Genomic DNA, 21,614 nt, shown 5'->3' on the forward strand with positions numbered 1-21,614 from the left:
TTTCAGTATCGACGTCGACCATCTCAGCTTCGGTTCACGCTTTTGCAGCCCGAGCGACGTTGCGACTGAAAATAGCGAGCGAAATCTCATCATGCGAATCAGGCTTTAGCGTGCATTCTGCAGCGTCCACACGGAATGAATCGCCGCATGTCACATTATTTACGCGAAGTTTTGCGGTGTAACGAGCCTTGTTAATTTCGCTGAGGCCGCTCAAGTAGTCAGACATTGCCAGGAAGACGTAGAATCAACAATTCGAACGCAAAAAAGGGCAGGGGGACTCACACAGACGCCGATAACATCGCATTTCAATGGTTTGTTTATGGGCGACGGCGAGCGTCTTGCCCACACCCCCATCGCGCATGCGCGGCGCCGGTGGCGTCCGCTAGAGGCGTTCCGGGCGCTCCGGTTTGTTTGTAAACATGAGTTGGTGTATAGTCGAGTGATAATTTGTTTCTCGAAGTCGTTTTGCCAATCACTTATTGTCGTGTTATGTTCAATTGATTTTTCTTTTTTCGCCTCACCTTACGCACCCGATACGCGAAGCTTGAACACCGTAGTCATTGACAGAATTAGAACGGCGGGGCGAGTCATTCAAATGCCCGGCTTTCAGCACGCGCGTTATGCCTTTCGGCGTGCTTTGGCTGCACGCGCGCGCTCGACGTGCACACGAGAGACACCGAAGAGTCGTCGAAGGTAGGAAGATCGCGCTGGAGGCGGGGCAACCAACGCCTCGTCCCTGCCTCTCCAAAGAGTATAGACCGCGTAAATAAATGCGTCGATAAATGTCACGAGCGCGGCAAATGAAACCGGATGCTGCAATCATGAATATACATATATATAGCACGGAACGGCTGGCCAGAAGGCGCGCCGGAGCAATACTAGTGGCGCCGCGCTCTGGTGCAAAACTGCCCTCCATTGCAGTACGGGTCCGGTTGCAATGGCGACGAACGCGTTAAAGTTCTACTGCGGCCGCGTTGCCACATCATTGTGGCTTTTTGTCTGTTAAAACTTATTATTTTTTTTTTTAGGAGGCGGATTTTTGCAAAGGAGGTTGCATGAGTGCCAGGTCTCTGGGGTGGAGGACATAATTCTGGCATAAAAAATTTGTTGACAGCGAAGTTCCTCTTGCAAGTGCAAGACAGCCGCGCCCACGACAACCGCCTCAAAATCAATTACGTTTTTATTTTTTTATGGTTTTGCTCCCTCTTGAGGGTCAGAGTTATTCGTACAAATATGAGGATGCTATATTGTTCAAATTGCCTTCTCGTGCACGACTGCGATGTCGCCAAAACTCGGTAAAGTGCTCTTAAAAAATGGGAGTGACCGACTGCTGGAAGCATGCCGCGGCTGTTTTAATTTGTGATAATGAAGTGAATGACGAGGCAGGCACTGCCAGACCGCAACACTGGGTCAAGCTGTATAAAAAAAAATACCGAAGCGGGACGCGAATACGGCCACAGCTCATCTGTTCCCAGTCGTTTTGAGCCGGGTCGAAGAAAATTAAAATAAACTTTTACTACACGCCGGACACCTTGTGTTTGAGCACATGTACCGCTACCGTCAGAGCGGCAAAATCGTAATTCACGCACGTGCGTCAGTAACCCCCTCCTACTAATACATTGTAAAAAGAGTGATTTCCAATCGACTCGCATTTCCGCCACTGCCTATTGTAGAAGCGTATGCACTTGGGCTAGTTGGTGATCCATGTTACTGTCTTTTGTCACCTTTCTAATGTGACGACAGAATTATAATTTTTAGCACAGTTGTGAGTGACTACAAATAAGTCTTTGGCGTGATTCTTTTGTGTTATTTGCTATTTAGGCGCAGTTATACTTGCAGGCACGTAGCCGTGACCCTCTCCCCCCCCCCCCCCCCCCCCCCCCCCCCCGAAATCTGTTATTTTGCATTTTGCTGGGGCCTCTTCTCCCCTCTCCCCCTCATACATCATTTTGTCATGGGCGGCGGCCCCGCCCCCCCCCCCCCCCCCCCCCCCCCCTCCCCCGGAACAAAATCTTGGCTACGTGCCTGATATCTAGAACACCTTACCATAGAAAAGTATCGTGAATATTACTTTTCGCTACGAAAAATGTAATTAATTTTGCATTTCAGACATACATTTTCCGTTGTTTACCTTTATGAGGTGTCTTGTCCTGGTCTCCTTTATGTTTCTTTTATTTTACACATCTAAATCGCCAACGCGCTCTGATTCGTCGACCCAGAAATGCTGCAGTGTCTAATTTTTAGAGTTCCCTGGAAAGTAATTAAACCGGTTGTGGGCTAACAACGTCATTTTAATAATACATAGGAGAACTAGAGTACAGCCTTCAATTTATTTTCAATTGTGGGTTTAAGTAAGTACGCAATAGAGGCTACGATTATCTGCCTCATTTTACCTCGTGTCGTTCTGCCACTTACTCGCTCTCTCTTGTAAGCATCGGGGGACAAAATTGGCGGACAAGCAAAGTGAGCTTGATTCTCAAATTTAAAGTTGTTTAAAAAATGTTAAAGGTATATTAGGGTTTCTTTTGTCGACCGACACGGGGAGCCATCGTGCCTATACTACATTAGGTACTTATCGTACCACGTCAGCTGCGAATTGCGGGCAATGCGGGTACGAGCTCAGCCCGCCCTCAAAGTGACTGCTCCCCCACCTAAGCGAGACAAAACTTTTGCATGCTTTCGTGCGTGATCTACGAATAGTCCCTATTAACGTGACAAGTAAGCGTAGCTGTACTACTGAATTATTCGACAAGATAGAGAAGCAATAATTAACCACGCTCTCCGCACTGCTGGCGATTCATGCTTCTGGCTATTTTTCTCGATTCACCTCCCAGGAGCCGAATAAATCTTTTCGGGAGACACATATTTACCTTTCTGTTTAATAAGATGCTGTGACATTTGAGTACACAGCAATACTTGGTGTCCTGTATTTTTGCATTGGGTGGATTATTTCCCGAAGCGCGAGGCCAGTACGCCAAGCGCACCAGCCTCCCGCGTCGTCTGCTCCTAGCACTGCTAACAAGTATGTGCTCCCATCGCCAGGGGGAGGGGCGGCGCTGCGTATGTACGGCGAAACTTTAGCCGCACAAGTTTACATACCTATAGAGAGAGATTGCTCGCAGTACTTGTCTCAATGCACCACGAGGGGGACCAGGTACAGACGGCGTTATTGCAAACAAATAATACACTATTGCTAACGGTTTATTTGAAGTGACAGAGCACAGAGAGAACAAAACAACCAAGGACAAAACTGACTTCGATCTGCGCTGTCGCAAGCAGAAAGCTTCAGAGGCGTCGAAAAACCTGGGATTTACATTTATAGAAAATTGCACTTGTCAAAATGCAACTAAAATTGGTACGACAGTTCTTTTTAAAGCTTCTGTGGATTTTTTCATTTGCTTTTGTTAATATTTTTTTTCCTTTCTCTTTTTTGATGCAAACGAGCTGCAGCAATATCCATGGAAATAAGATGACCAATCTGAAACTATGAATTCCGACGATAGGATTCGAGATTATATTATCGATATACGGATGCAAATACAATACGACAAAAATTGCACTATAAAAGTGAAGAAGGTAAAAATATATAGATTCAAGGTGCGCTTAAGTTTGAATGACGGAATCAACTGTCGAGTCTACAGCCTTGAGTGGACGTAAAAACAACAATACAAGTATGCAAAAAAAAAAAAAAAATGTTGACAAGAGTAGCGGTTTTACAGATGTGGCATGGCGCATAAACATACCTTCAAGGGTCGTATGCTAGCGGCATCAAGAACTGAATCGCATCAACTTCTGTTACATAAATCTGTCTGGCAAAAGACTATATTTTTTTATTCAGATCATTTCGTCTTTGGAGATCCTCCAGCGTTTATCAGAACTACCACATCCGGTCGTACTGGCCGAAACATCGTCAATTTAATGCAACAAACCCGTATTAAAAGTTAAAACTGTCGTATTACTACATTGCGCGAAATAAAACTGATATTTCTCCCTCACCAAAAAACAGAATAATAAAAGCATACTCCGTATATACTTCTATTGTGCTATAAAGGAGGTAGAGTATACATATAAAATAATAACAGCACCCGAATAACTTAAGCAGCTCACCAGACGTATGGGCCTTGTAACCGATACGAGTGCTTATATTTTTATTTCTTTTATATAATATATGAAAACATTTTACCGAAAAAAAATTCTCGAACGCAAAATGTAAAACGACTAAGCAAAATGTAAAACGACTATGCGACTCAGCAAAAACGCACGTGTCGATATTGCCTTATAATCATTCGGGATGCTATATTGTATTAGTGTATACGTCGCCTTTATCGAGTTCGTTTCAGCGAGCGGCGATAGCTGGTTGTACTCTGGTCGAACGCCAGTCACTGCTGGTTCGGCGGAAGGGGCGCAAACAACAGGCCGACATACGCAGAAACTACAAGCAGCGAGCGAAACGTCGCGCTTTTTTATTCTAACAGAGGGGCCGATTGACACGGTGCAATTTTACTCGCAATTTCCGCAATGGCGGCGTCGCTTGTGCGGCAGGAAACCTTTCCAGCGTTGCGCTCATCATCCCGGTAAAAATCGCCAAGTCATTGGACTGTGGAAGCATGCGCGGCGCTTGATATTCCTCAAAAGAGAGAGCCACTGCACACGCTCAGGACGCGCCCCGCAGCGCAGTAGCCAAAGATGGCGACGCGCAGAAGCCGATCCCTAGAATGCTCAGTCCTTTTTTTTTATTTGCGAAGGTCGGCACAATGAAATTGGCTTCTCCGGAACCGCGTCACAATTTGTACGTTGGCCACAACTCGGCGTCGTTCACCCGCGGGTCTGCCCACTATATGGTAGGCATTCTAAGCGCTCACCTGAAGCCGTCGATGTCCACTCTGTAGAGCCAATTCCCGAGGGACGTCTCCCGGAACACCGACTCCAACTGAAACGGAAGAGCTCGTAGTAAGAAGCGACATGTGGGAGCACGTGGGCCTCGATCGTGTCTGAAGTTGTCCGAGTGTACACAGGCGGATAACCGCAGTCCCTCAAAGGGGTTCTCAAGCTCTATTAGCGCCGAGATCTTTCGGTGGCGCCCTCTTATGGTTTCCCTCCGTGACGTCACGACTGGGATTTGCCTCGCCGTGACGTCACCGGTTGTTATTCTGGCTACTTACCATCGGGTGCGACGACGAGTTCGATGGTGTGTTTAAAAAGCACAGTGGAAGCTAGGAGCCATCGCAATCCGAAACTAACACCGTCAAAGTTGACAATCTGACAGTGCTCATATGCCCATGGTTTGGCCAATCGTGGAAAGCTGACCACAGCGACGCTTTTGGCCGCGCACATCGCTAATAGTCGGATGCAGCCTGAGAACAATCTTTTAGCTCCACCCACAAGCGCATTGCGCCCATCTGAAGTGCGTCCGCCGTCGAGAAAGTAGTTCGCTAGCAACGTTGCTTTTTCTTCCTCCAGCTGGAAACGTGTCTTAAACTACTATAATATTTATTTAATTCATTCAGGACATTTAAATAAGTTAGAATACGTTTTTGTCAACGAAATAGCTGTTTAGTAAAGAAAGAAAGTCATGTCCAATGTACCGTCTTCCCAATTCATTTTCTGTCCAAGATTCTGTCTAACATACCGTCTTCCAGCTCTCAGCAGTGCTAAGCCTCGCGCCCGCTTCGAAATTTTCGTTGGTGATAGCGTCGCTGGATTCTCACGTTGTCGCGCAAAAACTGCTGCAAACGCAAGCCGATACCATTAAGATTTCGTGGTGTAACCTCGGGCACGTAAAACACGGTGCAAAAAAGCAGAATAATTGTCACGAGAAACTAGCGTCGCGTTGCTAAGGCCAGCAGCCATGTTGGGCTTTTCTTTTTTTTTTTTTTCAAAAGGATCGCGATTGGTTTACGGAATCGTGACGTCATGAAAACGATTGGCTGGCGTTTCTCGGCGTAGGATTACATTTTCCTCTGAGAGGCATTTCCGGTTTTTTCTTAGCTTGCAACCGACTATAGTAGATTCTGTTAACCATTAAAAACCTGACCTGGGGCGGTGACGGCATAATATCGAGGAACGCTTTGTGCGCAATTGCACTGCCCATACATCATTTAAAAAAATGCAATGGGAGTCGTGACGTCGTACGCCCGCTGCGCAATCCGTTGGTGCTTTCTGATCCGCCACGTGCGTCGTGGGATGACGAGGAGGGCCAAGCATCTCCATTCGGGAACCAGCTGCGCGCTGACTGATTCCTGCTACAGCAGACCCTCATAAGCCATACTTGGTCCTGCTGCAAAGGGGTCGGGCTTGGATCACACGGTCCGATGTTCGACTCCTAACTGAGCCGCTTGGCAAATCTCGCTTGTTACGATTAAATAGGCCGAATTACGATTACGTGTGATTGACTCCGACTGTGACCTCCCTTTGGTTGCTTATAAAATACGTGTCCTACCATGGGCTGAGTATGCTTTGCTCCCTGACCCGTATGTAACGCTTTTTCGTCACACTTTGGTGTAACGCTTTTCGCCTGAAATCTAACCCCTACACACATTGTGCGTGGTAAAACAACAACAATCGCGAAAATGAAAAGCATCGCCCCGCACATGGCGGCTAAAGCGAGGGGGCACAAATTAAGTGACCTTTACACGCAGAGCGACGGCGACTCCGGCAAGAAGAGCCGGTCTGTGTCAGCGGCGAGACGGTCCGCCGCCATCCAACCCTAGCCCCGAGGACTCGACGTCAAAAACGCTGCCCCCAAAATTTCGCCCCAACGATGACACGAGGCAGCGTGACTCCACCATGCGCGGAACGAACGAGATACCACCACGGAGCGCGGAAATATTTAAAACAAAAACTATCTGCGATGAGTTCGCTTTATGATGAATCCGATGTACTTTTAGCTAGCGGCTAAGAGCCTAGAGAGTCGAGCGATGATACGCTCCGTCGAAAAATGCGCTCAGACGCGTTTCACGCATCAAAGGGCCTTTGATGAGGCAGACATGCGTGCTTAGGTATCTATGGTTTCTATGGTAATACGAGCCATAAGAGCATAGAAAAAAAAAAAAAAAAAGGATTGTAAGACTTAAAAAAGTTTTGTTTTACCCGCAAGAAGAGAGAATGGACTTTCATCCACTTGCGATGACAACAAACAATAAAATATTTGAGAATTAATAATTCGACTGAGCCGCCTTCTCCTTAATAATTAAGATATCTTCATTATTAAGAACCGTAAGATTAATAAAACATAAATTTAAGAGACACTCAAGAAAATATACTGAAAACACGTATTTCAAACAAAATGTTGAAATGCAGAGTCTCGGGGAGTTCCGGCGTCTTTAATTTCCGTCGTCTATGACACCGTGTTTTTATACGACTGATCCTCTTGCTTCAGTTTCGCTCTGTTCGTTTTTTCTATGCAAAAAGGCGACCCCGCGGCGAGAAAAAAAAAATAACTGCGTGGTTTCTTCACGTCATAATCTAACGCTTCGCACAAAATAGAATAATTTTGAGCGCTGTGAGAGTGAATCTTGTGCTCCTATAATAACTCGTATTGTTTTCCAACATAACTATGGAAACGGTTTATTTCGTTGAACTAAAAACTTTATAACTCTTACTAAATAAAAGTGATACATAAAGTGGCTTTTTATGGACTTTTTTTTATGGAATTAAGCACCTGTCTTTTTATGCTACGTTAACCTCTAACATTTCCCGGGTATCACGACTTATATTCATGCTGTCCTCGGACAAATGTGGAAGACACATTTTACGCCTCGTAGCAGTCAGAATATCAGAAACGAATCCAGCAACCATACTGCTCCGGTAATCACCCGCCAAGTCAACATAGCTTACTCACTAAGTCATCATTAGAACTGAGCAGCCTATGGACATCCCGATGCAATGGCGCGTTGGTGCGCACCGAAAACGACCGGAATAATTCTCTGCGGGATGCTACACTCTCTATATAGCCACTGACGGCTTAAGAAGACCAGGGCGCAGCTTCTTATGTTCACAGTTTTCGTGATTCGTTCTGCAGCAATCTTATTAGCCAGGGACGTTCGAGACTTTCCTCGTCCCGCGCTTCTAAACGCTCCAAGTGACATTAAACAATACAGGTTTTTCTCAGATCACTGGGAGAAATAATCTCCGCAATCCTCGAACAGAGCTCGACGAATGCCCAGGTGGTACAAACATAATCAATAAGTGAAAGCTGCAATGCCGTAAAGAGCAACGCATCTTCACTCGGGAGCCAGCTGCGCGCCGACGGATGCCTGCTTCAACAGACCTAGATAAGCCACGCTTAATCCTATATATATATATATATATATATATATATATATATATATATATATATATATATATATATATATATATATATATATATATATATATATATATATAAATAAGTATAGACGGGTGCTTTTCCCGCTTACTCGTGCCTCGGTGCTCTTTGATACGGGCGTCAACAATCATACTTGCAAAACAAACATGAGGCCCACGTAACGTCGAAAAGATAAGTGAGAGCGGACAAATCTCTTACCAATTTCCGCATTGTGTAGGCCAGGTATCGGTACTCGTGGGTGTTGTGATCCCCGAGCAGCGGCGACCAGTCCCAGCCGTCGACGATCTTGACGATGCCGGCCACCTTGACGACGGGCTGCTCGACCTCGTTGGAGACCGTCGGCTCGGTCACGTTGAAGAAGGTCGTCCTCCAGGTGGTCGGCTTGGTGCGGGGCCTCCGGGTTACGTTCAGCAGCCGGGTGTACGCGTCCAGGTCGAAGTTGGTGCCGTTGTGCAGTGACGGCTTGGGGCCGATCGGGAATCCCTTGCGGACGGGCTTGCCCGTCGAGATCCTGATCCTGGGGCCCCGGAGAGGCCTCGGCGACGTCGCCTTCGTGTGCGGTCGGGTGCGGGCGCGGTCGAAGATCTTGGTGAGCGCGCGGATCGTCGGCTTCGTGCCCAGGGTCGTCCTACGCGTGCTGCCGATGATGCCGAACGGAGCCCTGGTGCCTCGGCCCACGTGGACGGCGGGTTTCCGCGTTGGAGCCCCCGGAAGTCCCGGAGTCGTCCGTCGCGTCGGGAGGTTCAGCCCGTGCTTGGCGTGGGCCAAGTTGTGCCTCGCGACGAGGCCCCCCGGCGGCGTCGATGGCTTGGGAGTGGTGCGTCGGGTGGGCGGGCTGTAGCGCCGCGAAGGTGAGCTGGAGCTCGGGGGACCCGGGGTGACGGGCCTCGTGGGGTTAACCAGGGTCACGGGAACAGTCACATTGTCCTTGGTAGTCACGAAGGTCTCGTTCTGTTCGTCGGTGTACGTGACGCTCACGATGAAGGAGGTGGCCGTCCTCGGAGCAGAGCTGTTGCCGCTCGAAGTCTCTGGACTTGACGCATTGACGACGGGGACGGAGGTGACGGCGGGAGGAGCTGTGGTGGCCGTAAGACCTGCGTCGCTGGGTTCTGTGGACGATGCTCGCTGCCGGAGCACTACAGAAGCAGGTTCTGAGCCGGTCTTATTACTGCTGTACTCGGTCATGAATGTAGCGTTCTCAAACTGAACGCTGGAGTCAGCAAGCGTCTCCTCTTGGAAGGGTTTGTTCGGGGACAGTGTGGTAAGGTTAGGTGAAATGGCCTGTGCAATGGCAGCGTCGAGGTAGCTAGCTTGCACCGACAGAGCAGCGGTAGAATTGCTTGACGGCGATGTCTCGTTTCTCGCGTTGTCAGCTTCCTGCACCGGAATGACATTAATGCCAACTTCTTCAAGGGTTGAGGTGTTCGTTTGGATCGCAGCACTAGAAGTAGTCGCATTGAGACTGGCTTCCGAACTGTTCACAATATTCGAAGTTGAGGGCGTGCTCAATAAGGTGGTCGGAGAGTAGGTAGACTTCTTAACCGCCGGTGCCCTCGTAGGTTTTCTCTTAAAGCTCCGAATCAGAGCCGCCTTTCTCGAGAACGGACGTAACGTGAAGTTGGTCGTCGCATTTTCCTCGGCTGACATTTGCTCCGGCTTTTCGGGAGTCGGGTTGGAGTACTCGACACTCGAGAACACCGGCGCCGCTGTGCTGAGGTGAGGTTCCGCTGACTTGTTTGTGGAGACCTGTCTCGTTTTCTGACTAGAAACGACCACCTGCGGAGGACTAGCGTCGGTGACGTCGACTGTACTGTTACCGGATGGGATTTGGACGGTTGCTGAAGCGGGCGTTGTCTTCGTCTCTTGAGTGGACGTTGCTACGGTTTCAACGCTGGAGTCTGGGGAGGCCTCGGACTCGTTTGTTTTCGCCGTCGGCGCCTCATCGGTGATGGTGGCGTTACTGCTGTTCGGGTCGCCACTACTACTGCTGTAGGCTATGGACGGCGTCGGCCACGTGGTGTCTTGTTGCCTCGTTGTCGACTCGACCGCCGACGTCCCTGCATAAAAATACTAAACGTAAGTATATGTGTTCCGGAAATAATACAGCTTCCAACGCTACGAGGGAAAGTCATTATATCTGATATAAGTAGTCACCAATTTCCAAATATGCCAATAGGCGGCAACATAATCCGGCTTGATATTCACTGCGCACTAACTAGGTAACAGTCACACGCATGAGCAGCTCAGTTTAAAAGCGACGACACTGCTCGAGGAGTGTACGCTAGAAGAGCAGCGTGCTGTTTAGCATTTCTGTGGGCAAAAGGGCATCCTGCAAAAGATATTCGCAAAAATATGATTCCTGCTTACGGTGAGAAGTGCTTATCGCGTAAAACGGTGCGCAACTGGGTTCAGAAATTGCCCCAAATGCGCTGAAATGTTGTTGACGACGATCGAACTGGTCGTGCTGTCGAGATTGCGACAGGAGCAACAGTGTGGCAGGTGAAAAACGATTCGAATCGACAGCTGTTGGGGCACTGGTAAAAAAATGAGATGCATGTGTCAAATTGTCAATGTTGGGGGAGGATATGTGTAGAAATAGAAAGTGCGTCACCAGCCTTTTCTTTTTTTAATAGACGTTTGTGACTCGCGTACTGACCCCCTCGTATTTTAACAACTTGTGCCCGGTCTTATGTTTGTAGTAAAACGATTCAGCGGAAAAAAAACTGCTTCTAATGTATGTTAAAACTACATTATTGAAAAGAAAAAAAATATCCCTGCTCTGTCAGTTTATACCACAGTCGTCATTTCTCATCGAGTACGGGACAGCTTAAGAAAAGTGAGGCGTTGCTTATTATATTAACGTTGCTTGCTTTGCGATTTGTTGTTCAGCCTTCGTCTCGGCTGACAAAATACCATTGGCTACGGTGTTATAGAAGAGCCCTCCGGCGTCACCACGACCTGAGTTCCTTAAGCTGTCAAAGATTAGATGAGATTAGATTAGGAGATTAGAGCGCAAATAAGGATGTGATCATTTTTGTGGGGGTGTGCGAAGAGTGCTTCGAACTGAACAGCGCAATGTCATTCCTAAGTTCAACACTGCAAAGAAAACCGGTATTTCCTGGCTTTCCCTCGCACTATGAAGGCTATGAATGACGCGGCGCCATTCGATTCCAGCCCCTCTTCGCACACTTCTGAATGTTTGCTATTTCATTAAACGTTTTTGTTATGTGTTTAGAATAAGTTTGACCGAGCGAGCGTCTTGGTATTTCAACAGAAGGCGAACCAATACGCAGAGAAAGTAGAAAAACGCAAATTCGCTAACCATAAAAAAACATTAAAAATATATATATCGAACAAGCCACTGAGGTTCTGCGTTTGTCGTTTATTTCCTTCGAGAATTTTCCGGCAGTTTCGAGTTTTGTGCTCACACAGAAAAGAATTCGACCAATATTTTTTTTTTGTTGCATATTTACGACCGAGTAAGATGCAAAACTCAAAGAATGAGAGCATACCGTGGGGCGTGAACAAATATCGGCAATTTGCGATGCCACGTAAAAAATATGCGTGGCTGGAAAAAGAAAAAATATTTTTTTTTAGAAAGGGCGTTATTTTCGCAACTTTCTTTTGTGTAAGTGCAGAATTCTAACATCGATTGAAAAGATAAAATGGCTCCAACTCGATGCTATGGTGATGGTCGCACTTGCCAAGCAGTTTCTTTGAAGCTTTTTCTATCTCGAATGCGCGTCAGTACCAAAAGGCGACAAATGAAATGTGAACATTTCAGGGCTTGGTTTTAGTATGAAGGCTCTCCCACACGCATTCAGGGTCGCTTTCCACTTTTCACGTCTGTTTTTATTCTATGTTACCCGCGCGAGTCACCAAGGCGGTCAGCACTTCTGGCATGACTTGCGGAAGATGTACGAATAGTAAGAGCTAGAATTATTCTAGGAGACAGAACCCACACTATGACGACTCCCATATTACGGTCATTCTGGCTAATAGCTTATACACACCGTTTAAAGAGAGAGGAAACCGCCCTGTGGAACCTGTTTTTCCCCTTCAAGAACCGGAACGGCAGTGCCTACGATCTGCCTACTAAGTTTCGTAAACTGTTTTGGTCAACCGAAAAAGCTAGTTCATTGCACGTGACTGTCGGGGTCGCCGATATTACACGCTCTATTTTAAAAGAATAACGCGAAGCACAAGTTTGGGGGTATGTTTTCCATTCAATTTCCCCGTCAGTCTAAGAGGCGCAAAGTTAGACCTTTTTAGTGGCCGTTCGATTGCGCTTGCTGAGACCGTTAGCGCAAATTATGAAAAAAAAAAAAAAAAGCCATCTCGGTGTCTAAACATTTAGACAACGCATTTGTATTGAAGTTCGTACACATCATAGAACTGAGATGGTCATTTTACAGCGGAGCTGTTAAGGGCTAGATTCCTTGTACGTGTCCGCCAGCAAACAAATGATGACACAAAACTCTGGACAGCTACCGCCATCTATGAGCGACGGCAGCAACTAGACAGCCCTCTTGTCGGTTGTCTGGTTGCCGCCGTCGCTCATAGATGGCGGCAACCTTTCCAGCCTTTCCACTCTGGCTTGTCGACTTGCAGCCGGCCATTACTTTATTCCCATCATACTACAGCTTCGCTGGTCTTCTTTCTTCATCAAAGTGGAAAGGCCTGAAAGTTTTTATTTTATTTCTCTTGTCAAGGACTAACGTAATTTTTTTTCCTAGTTTTTACCACAGCTGACGCATACCGCTTAGGCGCTCGCCTCAAAGCGATGCCGATTTAGTAAAGCATTTAGGTTTTAAAGGCAGCGACGGAAAAATAGACGTCGAAAAAAACGGAGACCACCAAGCGCAAATTACCGTGCTAGAGGCGCATAAGTCGAGGGAAGAATAAAGTGCTGTTTTTCTTTTTTATCTCAATCCGAAGGGCCGAGAGTGTGCGCACCTTCTTGCGAAGAGACACCACAATCACACGGATTGTAACTCTCGATTGTGGAGACTTGTAAATGAATGCTTGTGCCAAGCAGTAGTATGCAATTATTTATTGCGCTCCAATTATCGCGCATTTAAAAGTAAACTATTAAGAGGCTTAACCTTACTATTTTTTTTTTTTTCAAGTCGGAAAGTCGGTAAGTGTTGGAATAAAAGCTTTGGCTAAGTGGCGTAATCTGCCGCCCGATTAAAAAGAGCCTTAAATATATCCATCCATCCACAATGGTTGTCAATTAGGTGTATTTGTCGTAACCGCGAGTAAAGATCCCTCCATCTTTGTCAAGCGATATATACGGCGGGACGTGCACTAAAAAGCGCCACTAAAGTCCCCTCCATCCCCCCCCCCCCCCCCCCCCCCCCACACGCACACACACATCTCGCTGGGCCGGTTAAGGCAGATAATAAAAATCCATTATATTTAAAGGTCTACGCGTACACCGCGCGGCAAAGTTATCGCGAATACGACATCGATGCACCGTTCCGTCTTTCTCTATTTTTCTCTGTGACTCTCTCCCCTGTTTTTTTCTCTAACTCTTTACGGAGTAGCCGGTGCTGGTTCTAAAACCACTGATTTATACAGACTATATATATTTAAAAATCGTTGTTCGCATTTTTTTTTTTCACACAAAGTAGCGACGAACGCCAAAAATGACCCCTGATTTGGTGCCCGGCGTAAGCGCATTGCGTCTAACCGTCAGCGTATACCGCAGCTCAGAGCACTGGAGCGAACGAAAGCCCGTGCTACAAAAGTCAGTATTTCTTAATTTTCTCTTCATCCCTGCCAGTTTCGATCTGGACGAGCATCGTACCGGCGTGCCGCCGTGCATCACTACCGTGTTATACATGTTAAAGGCCCAAATCTATATAGCACTCGTACTGCAGAGGCTAACCGCCGGATTCAGAAACCTCACTCAAGCTACACTCAAACTGAAGGGCCCCTTCACTTCCTCGAGGAAGGCGCGAGGGCCGGCGCTGGCCAATCGCGAGGACGGATCCGCCGTCGCGATTGGCCAGCGCCGGCCCTCGCGCCTTCCTCTAGGAAGTGAAGAGGCCCTTCAGTTTGAGTGTAGCTTGAGTGAGGTTTCTGAATTCGGCGGTTAATGTCTCATCTACAACGCGGACCATTGTCCACAAACTATAATCGACCTCACGCCATTTAAGTGTTTAACGTCCATTCCACGTTTTTAGTAATTTTGATAGCAGACTTTACGCTGTGACAAGAAAGCAGGAAAAAAGAAAAAGAAAAGTAAACGATTCCTTTGTTATTAAAGGGGCCAGCCACTCAATGATCTTTGACATTTTTTGAAATTTGCTCCATGCTTCATAAAATCTAGGATTTAAGCGACAATAGGCGAACAGATAGGGACGTAGTCATTAGAAAACCGCTCGTGCTTTAGTCGGTATATTTTTTGTTTTAATTCAGCCTCGGTTTTTAATTACATGTTCAAATTTATCCGGTTCCACTCTCCTTTACTTCCGCTCTAAACGTCATGCCTCCTTTAGAAGATAAGCTTAGAAGTATCGGCACTCCGTTCCTCAATTTTCTCGTGGTAGCCGCCATTTTGGTACTTACTGCAGAGTGGGTGCAATCGGCGATAGTTACGATTAGAAAAAGGCAAATTTCTGTCTGGGGGTTAGATAAGGTGTCATAAAGCTCAAGCAATATCATTTTGCTTTGCCGAGAACTGTGTTTAACGTTTCTGTGGAACGGAAAAGCTCTTCGTGCAATTTCGGTTGACTCGAGATGGAGCTGAAGTGGGTTTACTCCGAAGCCCACAGCTTATTCAGTGCGCGGCAAGAGGACCAGCAAGTTCCCGATCTCCCGAGCTTTGTTCCCGGGGTCCTCGAGTTCGCGGCATACAAGGAAAAGCTTTCGTGCCAAAGGGCTTCTCACTCGCAGCCGGCACGTCGACCCGGGCGGTAGACGGCAAGGGGCCACGCGGAGTGGACTGCCAACCAACAATGCGCGTCGGAACACAACGCAGTGCCAGTTGTACACGCCACACGAAACCTCCTGGCGTCTACATATATATGAAAAAGCAATGGCTTTTTCGTGTAGAAAGATCGACGTCTTTTCGCTGGCTGGCACACAACATCCGCAGTTATTATACGTAAAAACTCACCCTTAAAAACCTTTTTTTTTTTTTGTGAGAGATAGAAGCTTTGACGAGGGCGGCGCGCGTTCCCGGCCCTCCGTTGGTCCTTTAGTACGAAATACTGCATTCTTGCGGACTTCCCCAGTTTTGTGCATCCTTTGTATATATATTTCGAAGCCCCACATTTTCTTGTCGACTCACAGCCACAGTGAGTTTTAACTAAAAAAAAAAAAAAAAAAAAAAAACAAATGTACAGTGTGTGGTTTATTATTGTGTTCTCGCTTCGTGATTCGATCAAGGGGTTCTTATATAGCGGCGCAATCTCATGGAGCTGTGGGGCAATAAGAAGATGCTCGGTAGTCTTTACGCCCTGCGCTTCTAAGAGTCCAACATCTGCTTGATCGTAAAACCACCCGATGCGACACAAAAAAACCCGGGGCGTATAGCGTACTGCGCCTGCTAAACTTTCCCTGTCCAGCCGAGAAACTCAACTCCACATCGGATGTTTGCGGCGTCGTCTTACGAGGAGGCACGCGGGCTTGATTGCGTAACTTTAGAACGCGCTTACGTTGCGGCATACCCGTTATACAAAGCGCAACTTCCACTGATTTTTTTTTTTTTGTAGGAGTCACGGTGACGTCAGAACAACACCGAGCTCTGATTGGCTTTGATTGAAAGGATAGTGGGTAGACCTCAAAACTAGATGCTTTCAGGTGTCTATCCACTATTTTTTTTTTCAGTCAGTGAATAAGAGCTCAGCGTTCTGACATCATCGCAACACCTGTGCAAGAAGCAGACGAACTTCCGCTCCGCATAGAGCTATGATTATATAAAGAATGAAAGATCAATATCCATTTCCGTTTCAAAGATTAACAAACTAAACTTCCAAACGTTTTAGATTGCTTCCGAACTGCATAAAAGCTTGCGTACTATAGAACTGTAAAAGCGCGCACACTTTTGTAGTTGCGCAGACAAGGTATGCGAGGGAAGAGAGAAAGATATTTAAAACAAAATGCTCCCATTAAAGGGAGACGGAGGGCGAGCGCGAGCCGCGTCTCTGGCTTTTGTCAGTAATGAAGCCGGCCCATTTGTATCCATTAGGCGCATCCCGTAGCCCGAGCTAAGCTTTGGAAGTTATCGTTGTTATTATTTTAAACGCGCGAATTATGCGGCGCCTGACTTGGCGGCCAATTTGTCTTTATTAAAGGCGGAACGCGGGATAACTCGGGTCTTAAAGATTAAGCAAATACAAACACAGGAAAACGCTTGCAGCGTTCTAAAAGCGGCACGCGGCTTTCATTAAAAAGGAAAAAGAGAGTGCCTCGCACTTAGCCCAATTAAAGAAAGAAAAAGAGTGTGCTAACTTTTAAATAGCTAAATTCTGGTAACGAACTAATAATTGTCTTGTTCCGCCATTAAAAAAGGAAAAAAAAAAAAGTCGCTCCAAAATTAAGTTTTTATTGCAGCACCTACGAGTACGGGGTTCTACGAACAAGGCGAACTAAATATATCTAGTAGCACTCCATCGTAATACGCTGATCATCGAGGCCATTGTAAGTGGAACTGAGAGCTTTTCGGAGATTATTCTACGTGCAAATTCAGAGGGCCGTTATTAGGAGTCAATATCTAACGGTACAAATATTCAATTCTCTTTATTTTTTTTATTTTTTTAGCTAGCGTTGACTGGAAATTGTAAATATGTACGAGTATTAGTTTCGAACATCTGCTTCGGTGATTGTCATACAGGCAGCAATCCTTACAAGCGACGCAAACATTGTCGCATGATCACTGATGTAGATATGGACCATGTTAATTTTAAAAGGTTTTCAACGACCCTTCACTAATACGTGACATTTCAACTGCAACCCCCCCCCCCCCCCCCCTCCCCCACCCTCCATTTTCTCCCAGAACAAAACAACTCAAAGGAGGTTAAACTTTGCTTCTTGCAAACATTGCGATCTTGTCCTAAGAACAACGAACAGAGCATGGTATGATAAGAAAAGCTTCTCCTATAATAAGGTGACGGCTGACCACCAAGACAGGTTTTTAACTTTCTCTTGTGTCCCGGATCACTGTCGAGAAACGTTGTTCCGCAACAACGCCTAAAGCCCTTTGGGACACCCCAGGGACATCATCATCCCTGGCGTTAGCAAAAGAGAGTTATGATAACGACGATGAAGTAGGTAGCGATGACGAAAATAGCTTTATTATAATGATGATTATGATAGTTATGATGCAATTACACCTTGTTAATCATTCTTAAGGAGTAGAAGAAACGAGGCCGAACAATTGACCAAAACTTTTAATAGTGAAAGAAAAAAAAACAAAACAAGGTGACCATTTTGCAATGACTACGTTCGGAAATGAGTTTCTTTGAAGCTAAATAAGTTTACCGACGAGTGTTGCTCGAAGTTTTGTTACCGGTATTCAACCAAAAATGCGAACGCATATAGCGATATCACGTGACCCTCGTACTTCGGTTTAATATCTACAAAACGCTGTGCACATTGGCTATCTCAAAACTAAAGTTTTTTTTTGTTTTTTTTTTCAACGTATGCGAACGAAGACAAACACTATGTCAGAGAAAATTAATAAGCGCTCCGATGACTCCATCATTTAAAAAAACATCCCTTAGTATTGTTTAAATGCAAGCGAGCTCCACAAGAATGCAAAGGTGCAAGCGAGCTGGACAAGAATGACGAAAATAATCCTTGGACAAGGGGAACAAGAGGAACAACGGACAAACACAAATCTCCAAACACAGCTAGGTGACTGGCGCGCGACCGAAAAAATCCGCCTGGTCCGGGTATCGAACCTGAGACACCTTCATTTCCAGTGGAGCGCTCTACCAACTGAGCTAACCAGGGGTTAGCTCAGTTGGTAGAGCTAGGCATCAGGAATGATTTTCCAGGGATTCTTTTCGTCGTCCTAAGTGTTGTGTTTAGTAGCTTCGGAAATGTAGTGACGATCGGAAACTATCCCCGCCTGGGAACATAATTCCCAATCTACACGGAAAAGTCTGTGTGTGTGTGTGGGGGGAGGGGGGGCTGTTTAGACTAGTCAACTAAGCAGGAGGCTCGATGTTTCACGCCAATCAGGGAACGAAGCATTCCCCTGGCACCCCATGAAGCTCGGCGTAAGTTGGTTGTTTCAAGCGTACGCTTCGTCGCGTTTTTATGGGGGGTCCGCCCACCTGAAAAGGTTCACTGGAGGAGGCACTCCCGCTAACGAACTTCGGGAAGTACTGCCGTCGTTTCGTGTACAAAAGCCAGCGAGAGAAAAACCTTACAGCTTTCGACGGCGAAGCATTCTCTCCATACGATCCACGGGGTCCTACCCGAACGGGCAACGGGTAGAGAAGGAATCGGAAAGACTTCGCGCGCTGTTTTGTGCACGATGGCTGTTCGCTTCGAGCTTCGATCGGCACAGCTCATGCGGTGAAAAGCAGAATTACGCTTGGCTTTGCACATATTTGGAACAAGAAGAACGCTACACACGCGAGGCCGAAGTCATGGGATGGGAGGCGCCGATGCAGCGCTCGCTCACTGGAATCAACTGCTAAGAGCTCGTGCTCTGTACCTTTGCCCGTGCTCTGTGCCGTTAGTGTGGATCAGAGGCGTATATGTAGAGAGTATGGCCATTCATCGGGAAGTAAAAGAGACAAATGTGGAGGCGCCATTGGCGAAAGCGGGCTGGGCGCGTTCCTGGGCGTCTTCACAAATTCGAATATGGCCAACCAGAAGCCGGAAATATCACACTGGCGGTGGTCGCGAGAAACAAACTTAATAAGTGCATAGGAGTAACTCTCGGTGATTGAAAATACGGTGCACGTGATGTTTCATTCACGGTCATCCAAAATCATAGTGGAAGAGTGCGACCAGCGGAACGATCGACATAATCCGTACGCCAGGCGCTGAGGGCCGAGAATCTGCCATCCGAGCAATCACTCTGTCCGAGCAAAACAGAGTTGAGCGGCATATTCTTTCCTTACATCTTTCTGCATGATATGATCAAAACATCACGTGCATCCTATTTTTAACCATGAAGGGTTACTACGCTTCAGTCTAACGCGCTTATTAAAACCACATACCAACATATACCTATGATTAAAACAGTTTCTCGCTACAACCGCTAGATGATTCTTTTAGGCTTCTGGTTGGCCAAAAGAGCATGGAAGCCCACTTTCTGCGTCTGCTGTGCGCCCTGGCTCTGCCCGCACCTCCCATTGACCAAGCTCTCTCCATACACGGCTCCGGTGTGGATGCTTAGTCTCCATTCGCATGGTAGACAGACGGAATCACCACGCGCCTTCATAAAGAACCATGAATAAACGAAAGCACGCTTCCCCAAATTTGAATCTGAATCTCAAAACCAATAGAAAGTAAGAAATAAAAAAAAATGTAAGGAACGACAATTTACTGAAGTAGAAACTAATGTAACATCTAGACGGCTTTAAACACGAGCCAGACTGAGCCGCCATTGCCGAACTTCACTTGTCTTACCGAAAAACCGAGCCACCAAATCAGGCGTTGATGAGCCTGCACAAGGGCCTATGCTGGGGAGAAGGACACAGCAGTACCTTAAGTGTCAATAACCTGTCCTGCTGTGGGAACGATGAAGTGGGGCGAACGGAATAAGAGGGAACAAAAACTGAAGGTCGGTTATGGTGGCGCCCATGCTCAGTTGCCTGAGAGCTTCTATATCGCTTTGTTTCTAAATTAATAAAAGCAAGAAACACAACACTGATACAAATATTTAATGTGCACCGTGAATATAATTTAAGGAGAACAAATGATATTGACTTGCGCTATTTTATCCAGTAAGGATTAACCTTGAAGTAAGTCATTGCCACACTGTGAATATAATATACATTTTTTACTATCCACCGCATGAATTTAAGTTTTCTCAACGCTTGAATGTTTGTACGTTTTTGTCTCATTCTCAAATGAATTTAAAAAAAAGTATCATAAACAACAAAATCCTAAAATCTGTCTTTCTTTTTTTCAGCACGTAATGGCTAAGTGTTGGGCGTTCCCCAATTATTCCTTCTCTTAATCGTATCGCCCGGAAACTCCAGTTAGCGCTCCACTGCCCAAATGCGGTACAAGTAACGTTTCACCGTGCCCAATTAAAAAACAGAAGATGTATAGATCCATTACTTTATTGCGCAAAACGGTTATTAAATAATTCAGACCGCCGAGCTCGACCCTGCCTCTATATACGCCGTCGCTTTGAATTTACCCGGATTCAAATGCAAGCTCCAGTATAGCCACTGATGCAACGTCGAGTACAGTACGAGCATGTCCTTTATTTATTTGCAAATATTCTTTTTACGCATTTACAGCACGATAACCCCAAGTAAAACACACACACACACACACACACACCACAAAAAAAGAAGAAAAAATCCTTTGCGCAAACAGGTTTAGCTACCCGCACCACGTGCGTACGACATACGTTTCCTCGTGCATCACTTAAAATTCATTCATCTGTTGTTGTTTTTTACTACAAACATTTCAGCCCTCCTGGAACTGAAATGTTACATGGGGCCATAGGTCGGCATTTTAGAGCCCCTTCATTCACCATCACATCACGAACAAAATGACGTCTTCAAATTCATTCGCATTCACGTCACAAGGTACTCCGACCTCCCAAAGTCGCGGCCCTTCACATCCCGGCGTTCAACCGCGCCAAAACTACATCCCCTTCACATCACGGTTTTCAAACTCCGCTGAGAATTCATCCCCTTTACATCACGTTGTTCAACCGCGCCGAGAATTCATCCCCATCACTTCACCGGCGCCTCAAAGTTCACGGAGTCATTCACCATCACCCCGAATTCATTGGAATTCACTATCGTGAATTAATCGGAATTCACCATCACATCATGAATTCATCCGAATTCACCATCACTTCACGAATTCATCTGAATTCACCATCACTTCCCGAAGTTATTCACCGTCACGGTCAACACGAATTCACCGGAATTCACCCTCACATTATGAAATCCGGATAATTCACGAAGCCATTCAGGTTCATGCTGAATAAATTCGACTTCACGGCTGGTAGCCCTTCACGAGTTCGCAGTTCTTGCGGAATAGGACTGTGGCGCCTTTCTGTGTCCGCCACTTGAAACCAGGACCTGACTCGGCCACCACGCTGAGGCGCGCACGGCTACGCAGCGAGGCT

At 46.5% G+C, this 21,614-nt stretch overlaps 1 protein-coding gene across 1 annotated transcript in view; it reads right to left on the reverse strand.

Annotated features, from left to right (window-relative positions):
* LOC8042786 (mucin-5AC) overlaps positions 1-20,727 on the reverse strand; it is a 60,091-nt gene extending 39,364 nt beyond the window's left edge. Inside the window, exons 1-3 of the mRNA XM_042291776.1 lie at positions 20,667-20,727; positions 8,525-10,383; positions 4,863-4,930 (exon numbers count right to left, since the gene is read on the reverse strand). Coding sequence (XP_042147710.1) covers positions 4,863-4,930; positions 8,525-10,383; positions 20,667-20,727 — 1,988 coding nt within the window. The remainder of the gene's footprint in view (positions 1-4,862; positions 4,931-8,524; positions 10,384-20,666) is intronic.
* Between the last annotated feature and the right edge of the window lie 887 nt (positions 20,728-21,614).

This window comes from Ixodes scapularis, unplaced genomic scaffold, assembly GCF_016920785.2.
Source record: "Ixodes scapularis isolate PalLabHiFi unplaced genomic scaffold, ASM1692078v2 PGA_scaffold0__279_contigs__length_252992795, whole genome shotgun sequence".
NCBI lineage: Eukaryota > Metazoa > Arthropoda > Arachnida > Ixodida > Ixodidae > Ixodes > Ixodes scapularis.